General features: G+C 38.7%; 1 protein-coding gene and 1 long non-coding RNA gene across 3 annotated transcripts in view; one reads left to right on the forward strand and one right to left on the reverse strand.

Annotated features, from left to right (window-relative positions):
* Positions 1-22,646, reverse strand: part of LOC127631410 (uncharacterized) — a 122,551-nt gene that overhangs the window by 40,896 nt on the left and 59,009 nt on the right. The gene's annotated exons all lie outside the window — the stretch shown is intronic.
* LOC127631408 (limbic system-associated membrane protein-like) overlaps positions 13,822-22,646 on the forward strand; it is a 142,808-nt gene continuing 133,983 nt past the window's right edge. Inside the window, exon 1 of the mRNA XM_052109522.1 lies at positions 13,822-14,082. Within this exon, the coding sequence (XP_051965482.1) occupies positions 13,928-14,082 (155 nt within the window). The 5' untranslated portion in view covers positions 13,822-13,927. The remainder of the gene's footprint in view (positions 14,083-22,646) is intronic.

A 22,646-nucleotide genomic window follows, 5' to 3' on the forward strand; every position in this document is an offset into this window, starting at 1 on the left:
AGGCAGATATATAGTAGATATAAAGCAGATATATGGCAGATATATAATAGATATAAAGCAGATATAAGGCAGATATATAGTAGATATAAAGCAGATATATGGCAGATATATAATAGATATAAAGCAGATATAAGGCAGATATATAGTAGATATAAAGCAGATATATGGCAGATATAAAGCAGATATAAGGCAGATATATAGTAGATATAAGGCAGATATATAGTAGATATAAAGCAGATATATAGTAGATATAAAGCAGATATATGGCAGATATATGGCAGATATAAAGCAGATATATGGCAGATATATAATAGATATAAAGCAGATATAAGGCAGATATATAGTAGATATAAAGCAGATATATGGCAGATATAAAGCAGATATAAAGCAGATATATAGCAGATATAAAGCAGATATAAAGCAGATATATAGCAGATATAAAGCAGATATATAGTAGATATAAAGCAGATATAAGGCAGATATAGAGCAGATATAAAGCAGATATATGGCAGATATAAAGCAGATATAAAGCAGATATATATCAGATATAAAGCAGATATATGGCAGATATAGAGCAGATATAAAGCAGATATATAGCAGATATAAAGCAGATATATAGCAGATATAAGGCAGATATATAGCAGATATAAAGCAGATATATGGCAGATATAAGGCAGATATATAGCAGATATAAAGCAGATATATGGCAGATATAAAGCAGATATATAGCAGATATAAGGCAGATATATAGCAGATATAAAGCAGATATATGGCAGATATATGGCAGATATAAGGCAGATATATATAGCAGATATATGGCAGATATATGGCAGATATAAAGCAGATATATGGCAGATATAAAGCAGATATATAGCAGATATATAGCAGATATAAAGCAGATATATGGCAGATATAAAGCAGATATATAGCAGATATAAGGCAGATATAAAGCAGATATAAGGCAGATATATAGCAGATATAAAGCAGATATATGGCAGATATAAAGCAGATATATAGCAGATATAAGGCAGATATAAAGCAGATATAAGGCAGATATATAGCAGATATAAAGCAGATATATGGCAGATATAAAGCAGATATATAGCAGATATAAGGCAGATATAAAGCAGATATAAGGCAGATATATAGCAGATATAAAGCAGATATATGGCAGATATATAGCAGATATAAAGCAGATATATGGCAGATATAAAGCAGATATATAGCAGATATAAGGCAGATATATAGCAGATATAAAGCAGATATATGGCAGATATAAGGCAGATATATAGCAGATATAAAGCAGATATATAGCAGATATAAAGCAGATATATAGCAGATATAAAGCAGATATATGGCAGATATATAATAGATATAAAGCAGATATAAGGCAGATATATAGTAGATATAAAGCAGATATATGGCAGATATATAATAGATATAAAGCAGATATAAGGCAGATATATAGTAGATATAAAGCAGATATATGGCAGATATATAATAGATATAAAGCAGATATATATCAGATATAAAGCAGATATATGGCAGATATAGAGCAGATAAAAAGCAGATATATAGCAGATATAAAGCAGATATATAGCAGATATAAGGCAGATATATAATAGATATAAAGCAGATATAAGGCAGATATATAGTAGATATAAAGCAGATATATGGCAGATATATAATAGATATAAAGCAGATATAAGGCAGATATATAGTAGATATAAAGCAGATATATGGCAGATATATAATAGATATAAAGCAGATATAAGGCAGATATATAGTAGATATAAAGCAGATATATGGCAGATATAAAGCAGATATAAGGCAGATATATAGTAGATATAAGGCAGATATATAGTAGATATAAAGCAGATATATAGTAGATATAAAGCAGATATATGGCAGATATATGGCAGATATAAAGCAGATATATGGCAGATATATAATAGATATAAAGCAGATATAAGGCAGATATATAGTAGATATAAAGCAGATATATGGCAGATATAAAGCAGATATAAAGCAGATATATAGCAGATATAAAGCAGATATAAAGCAGATATATAGCAGATATAAAGCAGATATATAGTAGATATAAAGCAGATATAAGGCAGATATAGAGCAGATATAAAGCAGATATATGGCAGATATAAAGCAGATATAAAGCAGATATATATCAGATATAAAGCAGATATATGGCAGATATAGAGCAGATATAAAGCAGATATATAGCAGATATAAAGCAGATATATAGCAGATATAAGGCAGATATATAGCAGATATAAAGCAGATATATGGCAGATATAAGGCAGATATATAGCAGATATAAAGCAGATATATGGCAGATATAAAGCAGATATATAGCAGATATAAGGCAGATATATAGCAGATATAAAGCAGATATATGGCAGATATATGGCAGATATAAGGCAGATATATATAGCAGATATATGGCAGATATATGGCAGATATAAAGCAGATATATGGCAGATATAAAGCAGATATATAGCAGATATATAGCAGATATAAAGCAGATATATGGCAGATATAAAGCAGATATATAGCAGATATAAGGCAGATATAAAGCAGATATAAGGCAGATATATAGCAGATATAAAGCAGATATATGGCAGATATAAAGCAGATATATAGCAGATATAAGGCAGATATAAAGCAGATATAAGGCAGATATATAGCAGATATAAAGCAGATATATGGCAGATATAAAGCAGATATATAGCAGATATAAGGCAGATATAAAGCAGATATAAGGCAGATATATAGCAGATATAAAGCAGATATATGGCAGATATATAGCAGATATAAAGCAGATATATGGCAGATATAAAGCAGATATATAGCAGATATAAGGCAGATATATAGCAGATATAAAGCAGATATATGGCAGATATAAGGCAGATATATAGCAGATATAAAGCAGATATATAGCAGATATAAAGCAGATATATAGCAGATATAAGGCAGATATATAGCAGATATAAAGCAGATATATGGCAGATATAAGGCAGATATATAGTAGATATAAAGCAGATATATGGCAGATATAAAGCAGATATAAAACAGATATATAGCAGATATAAAGCAGATATATATAGTAGATATAAAGCAGATATATGGTAGATATATGGCAGATATATGGCAGATATAAAGCAGATATATGGCAGATATAAAGCAGATATATAGCAGATATAAGGCAGATATAAAGCAGATATAAGGCAGATATATAGCAGATATAAAGCAGATATATGGCAGATATATAGCAGATATAAAGCAGATATATGGCAGATATAAAGCAGATATATAGCAGATATAAGGCAGATATATAGCAGATATAAAGCAGATATATGGCAGATATAAGGCAGATATATAGCAGATATAAAGCAGATATATAGCAGATATAAAGCAGATATATAGCAGATATAAGGCAGATATATAGCAGATATAAAGCAGATATATGGCAGATATAAGGCAGATATATAGTAGATATAAAGCAGATATATGGCAGATATAAAACAGATATATAGCAGATATAAAGCAGATATATATAGTAGATATAAAGCAGATATAAGGCAGATATAGAGCAGATATAAAGCAGATATATGGCAGATATAAAGCAGATATAAAGCAGATATATAGCAGATATAAAGCAGATATATAGCAGATATAAAGCATATATATGGCAGATATAGAGCAGATATAAAGCAGATATATGGCAGATATAAAGCAGATATATAGCAGATATAAAGCAGATATATAGCAGATATAAGGCAGATATAGAGCAGATATAAAGCAGATATATGGCAGATATAAGGCAGATATATAGTAGATATAAAGCAGATATAAAGCAGATATAAAGCAGATAAAAAGCAGATATATGGCAGATATAAAGCAGATATATGGCAGATATAAGGCAGATATATAGTAGATATAAAGCAGATATATGGCAGATATAAGGCAGATATATAGCAGATATAAAGCAGATATAGAGCAGATATAAAGCAGATATAAAGCAGATATATAGCAGATATAAAGCAGATATAGAGCAGATATAAAGCAGATATATGGCAGATATAAAGCAGATATAAGGCAGATATAAGGCAGATATAAAGCAGATATAAGGCAGATATAAGGCAGATATAAGGCAGATATAAGGCAGATATAAAGCAGATATAAGGCAGATATAAAGCAGATATAAGGCAGATATAAAGCAGATATAAGGCAGATATATGGCAGATATATGGCATATATAAGGCAGATATGGAGTATTATTTTACTTTATCTGATTTGACTTATTTGGCCTGTACGGACTTCTAGAAGGTTAAAGAGACTTTTTTCATATGCTGTACAAATATCTGTGGTGCAGTCAGATGAGGCTTTTCCATTAAAGCAGGAGAACTTGGTCATAAAGCAGTGTGTGCATGATAATTGTTTCTTACCATCGTGATTGCAAAATATAAGCACCTTTACATGGCATGACATTACAATGCACGTGTCAGTGCTCGTTCTGGAAGAGAGAGAGAGATACAGACAAATAAGAAACACTGCAGAACGTTTATACAATAGTACTTTACATGTTGAGTTCTCTTCATGGGATGTTCTTACGTTTCCCTTGTGATGACACTGTGATCAATGGAGAAATGGCCAACACTATTTCATATGACATGTTTTCTCTACCACACTAACCCGTTCTAATGCATGTTTGATTAAGACATTACTAAGACCTGCATGTGGCTGTAAAAAGGCAAATGTATGTTTTAGTGACATTAGTCATACTATATACTGTTTACAAACTGATAAGCCCAATATTGAATGGAAAGCACTTTTTTATCATTTAAAACAAGAAGCTATTATGAGGACGAAACTGTCCGAATGGGCCTCGTTAAGCTCAAATGTGCCGCCGCGTTATGTAGAATGGACCACAAATCGGCGCCACGATATGCCGAAAAGGACAGCGAACCGACTCGGCCAGACTTTTGGGCCAGTTACTATGTAAATTCCCGATCCACTCACCTAGATAAATAACCAACTATAACACTCTTTTCCATTATTTGATGAATTAATGGATGTTCCTGTGGGCAGTAATAGCTCGATTTAATATCGCCAGCCAAATTGTGCTGATGTTAGTGAATCATTCCTCATTTGCACAATGAGTTGATATTAATGTGCATTACACTAAACAACACATATATCACCTGGATAAGACTGATCGAGGTATGGGAATAACACACACTGAAGTATTGCACATTAAAGTGGGGCAACTGTTGAATGATTTCACCTCTCAGTGAACCCGTCACAATATCTGAATGTGAGTGCTCTAAACCCCAAATATTAAACACAAGTTACAGACTCTTATTAGCTGTCCAGATACAAATATTTTGGCAGTCAGACATTTACACATTGTGTGTGTTCTTGAAAATAATCTTTCAAACACACTCGCACACACACACACACACACACACACACACACACACACACACACACACACAAACACACACACACACAAACACACACAAGTGTCATAGAGAGGCGGTCAAAGGTTTGTCTGAGTGTCAATTTATTCTTGTGTGATGGACAGTCACACACACACACAAACACACACACACACACACACACACACACACACAAATACATATACAGTGCTGGTCTCATTATTTGCTGCAGTTGGGTTAAACTCTGTGTGAGAGGCAGCAGCTCTAATTGGCCTCAAACACACACACACACACACACACACAAACATACTCACACACTCACACACACAGTAAGTGTTTTGGTCATATTGAATCTCAATCATGCAGCACTGTCAGCACTACACTTACATATTCAGCACTTATCCTTCAGCACTCAAGAGCTCCACACACACACACACACACACACACACACACACTCACACACACACACACACACACACACACACACACACACACACACACACACACACTCACACACACTCCAAACATTATCCACTATTTACCTTTGACCTGTTTACTATAGAATTAAACATGAAGCGTGATGTTATTTTTTCTCACAGTTGTGTGTGTGTGTGTGTGTGTGTGTGTGTGTGTGAGTTTGGAACACACAATGAGGAAGTGGTTGAATTCTTGACTTGTGTATTAAATCATCTGTGTAAAGGCCCATGCACACTTTCTACAACAATCTGAGAACGAACGGGTTCCACATCATTTAAAGGGATTGTTCACACAAAAATCATACGGAAGGGATGATTTAGAGTTTAAAAAGTATTTAAATATTGATCTTTTAGAACCAAAAGCAATTATGTCACTTTAGAAGACATTAATATAATTAATTTAAAGTCATATGTATGACGTTTATACTGACTTTGCAGCTTCAAAAGAGAAATCTCCATCCACTCGCATTTTAAGGACCTTCTGAGCTGAGATATTTATCTATTTTTCTTCAAATGTGTTCTGGTTAAGAAAGTCAAACACATCTGGGATGGCATGAAGGCGAGTAAATGATGCATTTTCATTTTTGAGTGATCCTTTTAATGAAGCGTTTAAGTCCTTTTGATGAAGAAAAAAAGACTAATTTAGCTAGTTTATATGTGGTGACAGAATAACATTTCCCATCAGTATATGTGGACCCAGCTAATACATTATAGTGAATGTGAACACATGTAACATGTCTTTGCATTGGAGCTGGAAAAGCTTCCTGCTTTTTCAGAGAGTGAAAAATTGCAAAACGAGCCCATTTTATCCAACTAAAATCACTTGAACGCCCATTACATCGAAATTACAACTTCTGAACTTCTAAGTATAAACTTCCCAGGAGGACTTGAATGCAGTTTAAACCTCAACTTGACTGAAATAGTGTTTATATATGAGTTGAATACATATGATTGAGAAACACAAAACAAAAAAACAGTCCATATCAAATTGTCACATTGAAGAATGCAGCTGAGTCATATTTGGTGACCAGAATAGAGACTGGGCTCTTTTCATTTGGGCCAATAAGCAACCACCCAGAACACCCTGGCGACTGCATATCAATGTGCTAAAAACACAGTTTAAACAACATAACTACAGCATAGCAACACCCTGGCAACTGCATATCAATGTGCTAAAAACACAGTTTAAACAACATAACAACAACATAACAACAGCTTAGCAACAACCTGGCGACTGCATATCAATGTGCTAAAAACACAGTTTAAACAACATAGCTACAGCATAGCAACACCCTGGCAACTGCATATCAATGTGCTAAAAACACAGTTTAAACAACATAACAACAACATAACAACAGCATAGCAACAACCTGGCAACTGCATATCAATGTGCTAAAAACACAGTTTAAACAACATAACTACAGCATAGCAACACCCTGGCAACTGCATATCAATGTGCTAAAAACACAGTTTAAACAACACAACAACAGCATAGCAACACCCTGGTGACTGCATATCAATGTGCTAAAAACACAGTTTAAACAACATAACAACAGCATAGCAACAACCTGGCAACTGCATATCAATGTGCTAAAAACACAGTTTAAACAACATAACTACAGCATAGCAACAACCTGGCGACTGCATATCAATGTGCTAAAAACACAGTTTAAACAACATAACTACAGCATAGCAACACCCTGGCAACTGCATATCAATGTGCTAAAAACACAGTTTAAACAACATAACAACAACATAACAACAGCATAGCAACACCCTGGCAACTGCATATCAATGTGCTAAAAACACAGTTTAAACAACATAACAACAGCATAGCAACAACCTGGCGACTGCATATCAATGTGCTAAAAACACAGTTTAAACAACATAACTACAGCATAGCAACACCCTGGCAACTGCATATCAATGTGCTAAAAACACAGTTTAAACAACATAACAACAGCATAGCAACAACCCTGGCAGCTGTATATCAATGTGCTTAAACAACATAACTACAGCATAGCAACAACCCTGGCAACTGTATATCAATGTGCTAAAAACACAGTATAAACAACATAACAACAGCATAGCAACAACCTGGCGACTGCATATCAATGTGCTAAAAACACAGTTTAAACAACATAACAACAGCTTAGCAACAACCTGGCAACTGCATATCGATGTGCTAAAAACAGTTTAAACAACATAACAACAGCATAGCAACAACCTGGCAACTGTATATCAATGTGCTAAAAACACAGTTTAAACAACATAACAACAGCATAGCAACACCCTGGCAATCACAAATTGAAGCAATGCAGTAAAACACACAGCAGATCACCTTGACAACTGCATAGCATGCCCCAGCAACCATCCAGAACACCCTAGTAACCACATACTGTAGCATCAATGTGCTAAAACACAAAGAGAACACTTTAACCACCCAGAACACCCTAGTTTATAAAATAAATATTGTTGGAGATTTTCATGAGGGCTGGTAATTATTCATGCGATGTGCTTGGTTAAATGTAAAAGGTAAAAGCTTTTTATGCAACTGCATATCGATGTGCTAAAAACAGTTTAAACAACATAACAACAGCATAGCAACAACCTGGCAACTGCATATCAATGTGCTAAAAACACAGTTTAAACAACATAACTACAGCATAGCAACACCCTGGCAACTGCATATCAATGTGCTAAAAACACAGTTTAAACAACATAACAACAACATAACAACAGCATAGCAACAACCTGGCAACTGCATATCAATGTGCTAAAAACACAGTTTAAACAACATAACTACAGCATAGCAACACCCTGGCAACTGCATATCAATGTGCTAAAAACACAGTTTAAACAACACAACAACAGCATAGCAACACCCTGGTGACTGCATATCAATGTGCTAAAAACTCAGTTTAAACAACATAACAACAGCATAGCAACAACCTGGCGACTGCATATCAATGTGCTAAAAACACAGTTTAAACAACATAACTACAGCATAGCAACACCCTGGCAACTGCATATCAATGTGCTAAAAACACAGTTTAAACAACATAACAACAACATAACAACAGCTTAGCAACAACCTGGCGACTGCATATCAATGTGCTAAAAACACAGTTTAAACAACATAACTACAGCATAGCAACAACCTGGCAACTGCATATCAATGTGCTAAAAACACAGTTTAAACAACATAACAACAGCATAGCAACAACCTGGCGACTGCATATCAATGTGCTAAAAACACAGTTTAAACAACATAACTACAGCATAGCAACACCCTGGCAACTGCATATCAATGTGCTAAAAACACAGTTTAAACAACATAACAACAACATAACAACAGCATAGCAACACCCTGGCAACTGCATATCAATGTGCTAAAAACACAGTTTAAACAACATAACAACAGCATAGCAACAACCTGGCGACTGCATATCAATGTGCTAAAAACACAGTTTAAACAACATAACTACAGCATAGCAACACCCTGGCAACTGCATATCAATGTGCTAAAAACACAGTTTAAACAACATAACAACAGCATAGCAACAACCCTGGCAGCTGTATATCAATGTGCTTAAACAACATAACTACAGCATAGCAACAACCCTGGCAACTGTATATTAATGTGCTAAAAACACAGTATAAACAACATAACAACAGCATAGCAACAACCTGGCGACTGCATATCAATGTGCTAAAAACACAGTTTAAACAACATAACAACAGCTTAGCAACAACCTGGCAACTGCATATCGATGTGCTAAAAACAGTTTAAACAACATAACAACAGCATAGCATCAACCTGGCAACTGTATATCAATGTGCTAAAAACACAGTTTAAACAACATAACAACAGCATAGCAACACCCTGGCAATCACAAATTGAAGCAATGCAGTAAAACACACAGCAGATCACCTTGACAACTGCATAGCATGCCCCAGCAACCATCCAGAACACCCTAGTAACCACATACTGTAGCATCAATGTGCTAAAACACAAAGAGAACACTTTAACCACCCAGAACACCCTAGTTTATAAAATAAATATTGTTGGAGATTTTCATGAGGGCTGGTAATTATTCATGCGATGTGCTTGGTTAAATGTAAAAGGTAAAAGCTTTTTATGCAACTGCATATCGATGTGCTAAAAACAGTTTAAACAACATAACAACAGCATAGCAACAACCTGGCAACTGCATATCAATGTGCTAAAAACACAGTTTAAACAACATAACTACAGCATAGCAACACCCTGGCAACTGCATATCAATGTGCTAAAAACACAGTTTAAACAACATAACAACAACATAACAACAGCATAGCAACAACCTGGCAACTGCATATCAATGTGCTAAAAACACAGTTTAAACAACATAACTACAGCATAGCAACACCCTGGCAACTGCATATCAATGTGCTAAAAACACAGTTTAAACAACATAACAATAACATAACAACAGCATAGCAACAACCTGGCAACTGCATATCAATGTGCTAAAAACACAGTTTAAACAACATAACTACAGCATAGCAACACCCTGGCAACTGCATATCAATGTGCTAAAAACACAGTTTAAACAACATAACAACAACATAACAACAGCTTAGCAACAACCTGGCAACTGCATATCAATGTGCTAAAAACACAGTTTAAACAACATAACAACAGCATAGCAACAACCTGGCGACTGCATATCAATGTGCTAAAAACACAGTTTAAACAACATAACTACAGCATAGCAACACCCTGGCAACTGCATATCAATGTGCTAAAAACACAGTTTAAACAACATAACAACAACATAACAACAGCATAGCAACACCCTGGCAACTGCATATCAATGTGCTAAAAACACAGTTTAAACAACATAACAACAGCATAGCAACAACCTGGCGACTGCATATCAATGTGCTAAAAACACAGTTTAAACAACATAACTACAGCATAGCAACACCCTGGCAACTGCATATCAATGTGCTAAAAACACAGTTTAAACAACATAACAACAGCATAGCAACAACCCTGGCAGCTGTATATCAATGTGCTTAAACAACATAACTACAGCATAGCAACAACCCTGGCAACTGTATATTAATGTGCTAAAAACACAGTATAAACAACATAACAACAGCATAGCAACAACCTGGCGACTGCATATCAATGTGCTAAAAACACAGTTTAAACAACATAACAACAGCTTAGCAACAACCTGGCAACTGCATATCGATGTGCTAAAAACAGTTTAAACAACATAACAACAGCATAGCAACAACCTGGCAACTGTATATCAATGTGCTAAAAACACAGTTTAAACAACATAACAACAGCATAGCAACACCCTGGCAATCACAAATTGAAGCAATGCAGTAAAACACACAGCAGATCACCTTGACAACTGCATAGCATGCCCCAGCAACCATCCAGAACACCCTAGTAACCACATACTGTAGCATCAATGTGCTAAAACACAAAGAGAACACTTTAACCACCCAGAACACCCTAGTTTATAAAATAAATATTGTTGGAGATTTTCATGAGGGCTGGTAATTATTCATGCGATGTGCTTGGTTAAATGTAAAAGGTAAAAGCTTTTGATTGACTTTAATGTGAACATGTTTTCTGGAAAGGCTGGAGACTGATAACACATAACTGAATCATTATTTAACAGCTTTCATAATGTTTAAGCCTAAACTTATCAAATGCATTCGTCAAAAAACTATTTAAACTTACATGAGCAGTTTCTCAGTTTCTTGTCTTCGCTTGTGATTTAGATTCGTGATTCACAAACGAATCATTCAGAATGCTTTTTGGATCTTTTTTTATCTGTTCAAATGAATCAAATTTAAAAGATTCGACTGAAATGATTCTTTCACAAATCAGACATCACTATCACCGATCTGCATGCATATTAGCACGTACAATTTTCTCTTTCAAATGTAGTGAAGTAAAAGTCCAAAAAAATATTTATACTCAAGTACAAATATTGAAAAGCTGTATTTAAGTACAGTAATGAAGTATTTGTATTTCGTTACTATACACCCCTTGTTAGTAGCTGTGTTTCGAGGGGTTCTGTAGTATTCTTGATCATGATTACATACAGTATGTGCAATATGTTATAAAGTGTGGAAGCCATAGTTTTAAGTATTGGTTACTGTAGTAAAACCATTTTTTAAAGCTGCACTACGTAACTGTGTGCTCTCTAGCGCCATCTGTGGTTAGACTTAAAATAGCAAGCAGTTTGCAGAAGAACGCTTTACGTCAGTCGTGTTTCGGCACTGCTCTTCTGACTGATGAATCTCATGATTTGAGGTTACCTGACATCACCTGTGTGTGATCATAATGTGCTATTTTCATGTTGATATAATGTTTTATGTTTAAAGATTTAAAAGTACAATATTACTTGCTTTGATGAAGATGAACAACACTCTTATTCACATATTTTGAATGAATTTTGAACATATACACTCAAAGTGCTTTTACATAGAGAACAGGGGACTCAATCACTACCAGTATATTTTAATTTATCTACTATTAATGTTTGTATTTGACTACACTTATCAATTTCAGAGGTGATACTCGTCATATGGCTGATATGAGTTCAATGGAAGACTTTATTATTGTTATATTATATTGTACATCCTCAGTTGATAATGCAAGTGAACCGTAATACTACAATATTATGTCTATAAATGCACATAACCGTAAAATAAAAACATAAAACGAGGATTCAATAATGATGAGGATCAAATATACTTTATTAAACATGAAAATAAAATGCTTAAAAATGCAATATAACAGTTAAAAGTCATAAATATTAATGTTATAGTAACTTCCCCTGACATAGATACATCGCAATCGGTTAACACGCGTGTAATGTTCGATTCATACGGGTAAACAACTTCACCAAACGAATAACGATACACATGCATCCAGATTGCTGTCCTGAACTGTGACTGAACTGTAGTTTCTTCTTTTTAACGGCTACTCGCACACTAAAACAGTGTATTACCGTCATCTACTGTTTACAGCCGGATCTCCTTTGTTCACGAACATGATGCAAGGATGTACATCACAAACTAGCGATTTCACGCCAAATGAACTCGACAGCTTAAAATACAGATACTTTTTTATAGGCGTACTGTAGTGAATTGGTGTAAGAACATTTTGAAGAATAATTGTTTATGTACTTAATAATGGCAATTTGTTCATTTTTAACCATAAACATCTCACATACTGCAGCTTTAAGGTTATATGGTTACTGTTTAAGGTTAGGTTTAGGGGTAAGGGTGGGTGTGTCTGTGGGACTCTAAATATACACAATAAACATACTGTTATTTAATTAAGAGTGCAAATAGTATCTAACACTTTTGCACTTAGAGAACGAGGTATTTTGTTGCTATTTACAGTTAGTGCAAAGAGCTGTTGCCGAATTCATAATAATAATAATAATAAAAATAATAATAATAATAATAATAAAACGCAATATTCAGTAAAATCTGAAGATTTGTGTGTGCTATAATCATGTAAAAGTATGTGAAACACTTACTAACCCCACGCAGCTCACAATGTGGAGCATTTTAAAGTCTTTAAATTACACACAAGCTTGGTAATTACTTGGAACAATTTGTGGATTTGGAAAGTAGCCATTAAAATACATATTCGTGTTTAATGGAGGAGGCAGTCACGCGCTTCGCGCTCTTTTGTTTCGCGCTCGGACGGGCTGTTGTCGTGACAACCTATAACGGGACTCTCGTGGAGGGGGCAGCAGAGCGCTAGTGTGAGAGTGTGTGTGTGTGTGTGTGTGTGTGTGTGTGTGTGTGTGTGTGTGTGTGTGTGTGTGTGTGTGTGTGTGTGTGTTTGAGTACGGAAGCAGCGCGCGGGGTGGATCGCAGTTTTCTCCCGCTCCTCTCGCGTGTGTTTCTGTGTCAGGATCTCTCCTCTGTTCCTTGTTTATTCTCTGTGGATGTTCTGTGGAGATGTTTGTGAGGGGACGCACATCGTTTCGGCAGCTGCAGGCGTGTTTTTTCCGACTGCTGTGTTTTATTCCCACAGGATTCCCGGTGATCAGCGTGGACAGTCAGAGATCCACCGACAACATCACCATCAGACAGGGCGACACTGCCGTTATCCGGTAAGACGAGAACTTTCCTCAATGTAACTCTCCTCATGTGTCCTTCATCATCATCATCATCATCATCATCATCACACACAAACACTCTGACACAATAAACCCTTCGATCACAATAGTTTCATATATTCATCTGATCACTTATAAACACTTATATTTCTGTCGCTTGTGTTATTATATAAGTCGGTTTCTAAATCGCATTATTAAATGTTATTTTCAGTGTTAGAGGAACATTTCTGGAAGGATGATGTGTTTTATAGGTTCAGTGGATTATAGTTTACATAATCTGTGTTGACAATCTTCATCTTTTGGTGTGTTTGTTAAACTGAAGATTATTAAAGCAATAGTTCACCCAAAAATTGGTAAATTCTGGATTATTTATACACCCTCATGTGGATCCAAACCCATTTGACTAGAATACTAAAATCGATACCGATCAATATCAAAAAGTCATTGTGACATACTGGCAACCAGTATAAATCATGAGAGCATCACACACAGCAGAGAGACGTTCAAAATAAGAAAAATATTTCCATTAATCTAAAACTACTGTTAAACCTATAAAATATCTATGAGTTGTTTACTGTCTTTGCAGTCTTGTTGTAACAAAAATCACAAATTATTAAGCAAACATGAAGACGTGGTGCCGTTATTAATGTTATTACATCTGTTATTAGTGGTGTGACCAACTTTAATCTGATTTAAAATGGATCCTCATAGAATAGCGCTGAGATGATGGATGGATGAGATATTGCGAGCGCGCATGTTCGATTGAAAAGGAGTAAGCATGTTCGATTGACACAGAGAGCGCGCATGTTCGATTGACACCGGGAGCGCGCATGTTCGATTGACACCGGGAGCGCACATGTTCGATTGACACCGGAAGGCGCATGTTCGATTGACACAGAGAGCGTGCATGTTCGATTGACACCGGGAGCGCTCATGTTCGATTGACACCGGGAGCGCTCATGTTCGATTGACACCGGGAGCGCACATGTTCGAATGACACAGAGAGCGCGCATGTTCCATTGACACAGAGAGCGCGCATGTTCGATTGACACAGAGAGCGCGCATGTTCAAATGACACAGAGAGCGCGCGTGGTCGATTGACACAGAGAGCGCGCATGTTCGATTGACACCGAGAGAGCGCATGTTCGATTGACACAGAGAGCGCATGTTCGAATGACACAGAGAGCGCGCATGTTCGATTGACACAGAGAGCGCGCATGTTCGATTGACACAGAGAGCGCGCATGTTCGAATGACACAGAGAGCGCGCGTGGTCGATTGACACAGAAGCGCGCATGTTCGATTGACACCGGGAAGGCGCATGTTCGATTGACACAGAGAGCGCGCATGTTCGATTGACACAGAGAGCGCGCATGTTCGATTGACACAGAGAGCGCTCATGTTCGATTGACACAGAGCGCACATGTTCGAATGACACAGAGAGCGCGCATGTTCCATTGACACAGAGAGCGCGCATGTTCGATTGACACAGAGAGCGCGCATGTTCGAATGACACAGAGAGCGCGCGTGGTCGATTGACACAGAAAGCGCGCGTGGTCGATTGACACAGAGAGCGCATGTTCGAATGACACAGAGAGCGCGCATGTTCGATTGACACAGAGAGCGCGCATTTTCGATTGACACAGAGAGCGCGCATGTTCGAATGACACAGAGAGCGCGCGTGGTCGATTGACACAGAGAGCGCGCATGTTCGATTGACACCGAGAGAGCGCATGTTCGACTGACACAGAGAGCGCGCATGTTCGATTGACACAGAGAGCGCGCATGTTCGATTGACACAGAGAGCGCGCATGTTCGATTGACACCGAGAGCGCATGTTCGATTGACACAGAGAGCGCGCATGTTCGATTGACACAGAGAGCGCGCATGTTCGATTGACACAGAGAGCGCGCATGTTCGATTGACACAGAGAGCGCGCATGTTCGATTGACACAGAGAGCGCGCATGTTCGATTGACACAGAGAGCGCGCATGTTCGATTGACACAGAGAGCGCATGTTCGATTGACACAGAGAGCGCGCATGTTCGATTGACACAGAGAGCGCGCATGTTCGATTGACACAGAGAGCGCGCATGTTCGATTGACACAGGTACCGCGCATGTTCGATTGACACCAGTACCGCGCATGTTCGATTGACACCGAGAGCGCGCATGTTCGATTGACACCGAGAGAGCGCATGTTCGATTGACACCGAGAGCGCACATGTTCGATGGACACAGAGCGCGCATGTTCGATTGACACCGAGAGAGCGCATGTTCGATTGACACCGAGAGCGCGCATGTTCGATTGACACCGAGAGCGCGCATGTTCGATTGACACCGGGAGCGCGCATGTTCGATGGACACAGAGCGCGCATGTTCGATTGACACCGAGAGAGCGCATGTTCGATTGACACTGAGAGAGCGCATGTTCGATTGACACCGGGAACGCGCATGTTCGATTGACACCGAGAGAGCGCATGTTCGATTGACACCGGGACGCGCATGTTCGATTGACACCGGGAGCGCGCATGTTCGATTGACACCGGGAGCGCGCATGTTCGATGGACACAGAGCGCGCATGTTGGATTGACACCGAGAGCGCGCATGTTCGATTGACACCGGGAGCGCGCGTGTTCGATTGACACCGGGAGCGCGCGTGTTCGATTGACACCGGGAGCGCGCATGTTCGATTGACACCGGGAGCGCGCATGTTCGATTGACACCGGGAGCGCATGTTCGATTGACACCGGGAGCGCGCATGTTCGATTGACACCGGGAGCGCGCATGTTCGATTGACACCGGGAGCGCGCATGTTCGAAGCATATTGAAGCGAGTGAAGCTGAAAGTGCTTATGTTCGCTCAAACTCTCTCTATCGCTCCACATGTATGATTATCTTGACTCACATTAGATCACGTGTACTCAGATATATATTTGCATGTGTATCTGTTGTTTAATTCGTTTTTATACCCGTCTGCAGTCTCTTTATCCTCTTCCTTTCCTCCAGAAAATTGGCAACTTAATATTCATGCAAAACGGCATATTGATGTGAATTACAGCATGTCTGAAAGTTTAAATTCGTGAATGCTTAGAATTGCCAACACCTCACCCTCCAGAGGCCACGCTGTCATGCATCAAGGGCTGAGAAAGCTCTCCTTCATTAGAGGAGCATGTGTGATTCCCTGATTCTAGACACAACCAGCTGATCACAGATGTAAGATGCCGATCGGCCGATTGATCGGTGCGCCCCTCATTTCTCTGAGGAACACAAAAGGAGATGTTTCAGTCACCATTCACTGCATCTTTTTTCCATTTAATTAAAGTGAATGGTGACTGAGACTTCTGACATTCTGCCTCACATTTGCTGTGAGAAAAGAAAGTCTTACAGGTTTGGAATGACATGAGGTTGAGTAAATGATGATCTCAGTTTCACAGAGAAAGAGAATTCTTGCTTTTCCTCTTCATTCTCATAAAACTCATTTATATTCTCTAGAACACATTCCTGATGAGATGAAATGTGTTGAATTAAGAGCAATTTTAATGTGAATTTTGTCATCTTTATTGGCTGTGAAGGGTCACCTTGCTTTTATTATGAGTGATTGAATCGTCTCTGTCCCTGTTGAACGTGTGAATAAGAGCATGAGACCCCGCGTGTGAGTCGAGGGGCTTTACGTGTGTTTGAATGCTGACACACACACACACACATTATTTATCTCGTCTGTGTCTTCATTCATAAATCAGCACGTCGCTGCAAGCACACATGTGATTGAAGTGCTGTGTTGAGATTCAGGGGTTTGTGGGGTTCGAGAGGGGCAGGGGCGTTCGCTGTGAGGAGATAATTACTGCCTTTCTAACAGATGCCTTGGAAACATGTTTATCTGAAGGAGAGGTTTGTGATCAACAGCATCTGGCAAAGTTTCCAGTGATGAACTTGACTGAGTGTTTTGGTAATATTGTTGGAAGAGAGATCATTTGTGTTCTTCATGAAGTATAAATGCACCTGTCTGCATGGTGAAAGGAGCGCCGCTCTTAAATCAAGCGATAGAGGTTTTGATCAGAGTGACCTGCGGGGCAAGAGCATCAGACGTCAGTCGAACGTTGCATCATGTGTTTTACAGACATTCATCTGAACTATATGAGGTCAAAGTCGTTCCACAAATGCATGCAACTGCAAGTTTATATCAGAAATCACTTCATTGCACACAGTGACGTGTGAAATAGGATTGCACACTGATTGCAAGTGTTTATACAGATTCTCACAGCACAATCTGAACTCAACATCGGAGTTATTTTTGTCAAATAAAGTGCTGCACAAGAGAGCATCACAGATGTGAGATATCGCTTACAGGAGACCTATTATTCCTCATTTTACAGTATGTAATATGAGTCTCAGGTGTCCCCAGAATGTGTGTGAAGTTTCAGCTCATAATACCCCACGGATCATTTATTACATCATGTTAGAAACGCCTCTTTTAGGGTGGAATCAACAACACGCTGATTTTGTGTGTGTCTCTTTAAATGCAAATGAGCTGCTGCTCCTCGCCCCCTTTCTGGAAGAGGGCTGTGCCTTTACAAGTCAATTCAATTTTATTTGTATCGCACGTTTCACAACACACCTTTGTATTGACACTCATTCACAAAGCAGTAAAATGATTTACACAAACATAAACACATTTTTGCATGTTTTGGGGAACTTGTCCACTTCAGTGTCTCTGATGCGGGAGTACATGAAGACTCTTATGTTCACTTTTACAGCAACAACACACACTTATGAGACATGATTCTTCTCACTGTATCTGCTCCAGCAGACTGTGTGTCCATCACTCGGGGGAGGAGCTGTGATAATAGGGCGGAGTCTGTCACCAGTCGTGGGCGTGGCCTGCACTAACATGCCATCACTTTAGAGCAGAAATGAAAAGCGTTCATTCTGACACACTGTTTTTGATGAATAGAAATATAAGAGACTTTTATCATTGTATGGTGTTTGTGTACACACACTGCAGACTCACATTATGTGCAAACACCATGTCAAAGTGCAGTTTAATGCATAACAGCTCCCCTTTAAATGAAATAAAATGATGTTTAGGTTCAAATTCTGTGACATTCTGCGTTTTATAGCTAACTCCATTTTTATGATTCTGCAGTTCAGTTTTTTAGTTTTGTTGCATTGTGGCAGTCATCGATGTGCAGAGAACTGTAAATAAGCCGACTTCCCTTCTGCTCTGTCTGCCTCAATGCCATCCTGCTGCCGTATCAACAGTGTTGCAGGGGATTCAACAGTTCATCTGAACATGGCAGACGCTGAAGAACAAACACATCTCAGCGGACTTTCTAAAGTTCAGAGAAACAACACAAATAAACTTCAGCGTCACTGTAAGATGAAGGATTTCTGTTACTGTCCGGATGACCTTTAACCTCTCTTCTGTTGTCTTGTGTGTGCTGTGCATGTGCACGTTTAGCTGGTGGTGCGGTAATGACACGCTTTGCATTCACAGTTCTTGATCTGCATTAAAGAGTCTCCTCAGAACTGTGTGAAGCACCATTTATCTCTCTCACTGTTCTGTGGCCTTCTGGGATTTGTAGTTACATATAGCATTGACGTGCCCATAATGCACAGCGGCCTCATTAGGGTACAGAAGCCGAACAATTAGCACAGAGTCGCCTGTCTTCTCAAATGAAGGAGCGGGCTAGTGAGTCTGATTATCTCCAGCACTTCAGTGAAGAGCTTCAGTCCATCAGGGCCTCCAGGATTAATGAGTAAAGCTGTTTATCATGTTCAATAGCACACACAGTGTGTTTGTTTGTGTGATTGTGCCAGTGTGTTTGACGGAGATCATGTTTACTGCTTATTAAATGATCGCAGATATTTGGGGCATTGCTATCTAATTTGTGACCTGTAATTCTGGCTTTGTGATTCGCTGCTCTTTGTATCAGAGGTGTGAAGTAATCCTCCAGTGTTCCCACAATGCCATCTTTTTAATTGGTTTTTAACAGCCCTGGCAGTGATGCCGCTGTAGGGTGCCTATGAGAAGAGTCATTGTTAGTTTATTAAACACGAGCAATACTCCAGGTCCATTATCACTTCTGTGACAATAACAGCACAGATACACATGCTGTTTTTCTGGAGGGCTGTATTTTGGTCCTCGGCTCATGTGTTATCACCGCGCATTCCTCTATATTTGAGCGTTGATGCTCACAACAGCTGCATCGAGCGAGCATTGATGGCGTTTGAGCCTTTTCTGACCCATGAGTCCGTGCTGGAGATTTACCTGTTGCTGATTCTCAGAGGTATCATCGCTGTTTCCTGCAGAGAAAATCTGCACACGTCCTCACGGAGGGCCGTTTGGGAAATCCATCAGACTGTGTGATTAGCGTCCCATTAGACTGCAGCTCGGGGTCAGGGACGTGTCGTGGCTCGGGTGCAAAAAGCTCTCCCACCTCATCCGACTGCACTTATTTTGCCCATCTTGCTGAAAGCTCTCGCAACCTGCCAACTCCTGGATCATCTTCCATCCTGCTGCTGAAATCTGAAGCGGTTAGTCACTGTTGAGTGTTGGGATGGGTGATGACGTCAGGGTGTGTGCTGCTCTCATCAGATGTTTCTTGAAGGATGTCAAATTCCTGGTTCTTCAATATACAGTGCATTTACATTAACATTTACATTTACGCTTTTATCCAAAGTGACTTACAGAGCACTTATTACAGGGGCAATCCCCCCGGAGCAACCTGGAGTTAAGTGCCTTACTCAAGGACACAATGGTGGTGACTGTGGGGATCAAACCAGCAACCTTCTGATTACCAATTCATTATACAGAGGACTTATTACAGGGGCAATCCCCCCGGAGCAACCTGGAGTTAAGTGCCTTACTCAAGGACACAATGGTGGTGACTGTGGGGATCAAACCAGCAACCTTCTGATTACCAATGTATTATACAGAGCACTTATTACAGGGACAATCCCCCCCGGAGCAACCTGGAGTTAAGTGTCTTACTCAAGGACACAATGGTGGTGACTGTGGGGATCAAACCAGCAACCTTCTGAGTACCAATGTATTATACAGAGCACTTATTACAGGGACAATCCCCCCGGAGCAACCTGGAGTTAAGTGCCTTACTCAAGGACACAATGGTGGTGACTGTGGGGATCTAACCAGCAACCTTCTGATTACCAATGTATTATACAGTGCACTTATTACAGGGGCAATCCCCCCGGAGCAACCTGGAGTTAAGTGTCTTACTCAAGGACACAATGGTGGTGACTGTGGGGATCTAACCAGCAACCTTCTGATTACCAGTGATGTGCTTTAGCACTATGCCACCACTACACACTCCTCACCCAGTGCTGCTCGGATCACTGTGAGATTTCTAAGGAATCTAATAAAATATCTCAAATCAGTATTGTATGTCCATGTATGTATGTATTGGTTTAGTAGGCGTGTAATAAGCAGGATAATGTACAGTCAGCAGGTTATTAACCCCTTCATGATGACACAAGAGTCTCTGCATCACGGTGGGGTCCTGGTCACCTGTCAAGGGTTATTGTGCGATAACAACTGACTGTACATTACATACTGCTAAAGAAAGCAGGCAGAAGATGTCTGTTTCCTGTACCACTAAGTTTAGAAAAGCGCCATATAAGTGCAGATCATTTACCGTTTTACTTCAGTGAATCGGGCGCTAAACACTGAAGGCATGTGCAAATAAACAGCGCTAGTGTTTCTGGGAATATCCTCCACATGAGCTACACAGAACGCAGATGTGTGAGCTGCTTTTGGGCTGATGTGTTTGTTAAGATAAAGGGACATAGAGCTGTAATCTGTATTGAAACAGACTAATCTGATCTCTAGACTGCACAACAATCTACCAGAAGCTTCCAGCACGAGCCAACAACAACCCTCTTCATATCCGACTCTGTTAACATTTCCAAAGTCCACTCAATTCAACACAAACATATAGTTCATATCATTCTGTTTAATTATTGAACCACAACACCGGCTTACTTTACTCATTTGAACTGCTAATAGTTCAGAATAGGGCTGCACGATTTGGACAAAAAGTCATATTGCAATTATTTAGAAAAATATTGAGCTGCGATTATGATGGAGATGTTTCCACATGTTCAACTGTAAAACGCTGATGTGGATTTCACACTTGAACCCACAACTGAGACCTTTTCAGTTCAACCACAAACAAATAAATATATCAACAGAGAAACAAAGTCTTCTTCATATCCAAACCGTCCACCTGTTTTTGTCCATTTAGTGACCGGATCTCATCCCACTAATCATCATCATTAGTTGTTGAAACTTGAATATTAGGGATGCTGCGGTCAGGATTTTAACATCCGATCTCAATCGATGCTGATCATTTAAGTTTTATTATCAGCAGTTCTGTTTAAACTGGTTATAAACGTTCTGCTCAATGTCACTGTTAAATACATTTCCCTGTAGCTAAAACCAGTTTATGCTGTCAAAAATAATGTTGATAGATTGAATAATTCAGTATACACAAAATATAAATGTTACTCTTTATTCTAGGCCTCAAAATCTAGTAGACTTA

Source organism: Xyrauchen texanus, chromosome 38 (genome assembly GCF_025860055.1).
Source record: "Xyrauchen texanus isolate HMW12.3.18 chromosome 38, RBS_HiC_50CHRs, whole genome shotgun sequence".
Lineage (NCBI taxonomy): Eukaryota > Metazoa > Chordata > Actinopteri > Cypriniformes > Catostomidae > Xyrauchen > Xyrauchen texanus.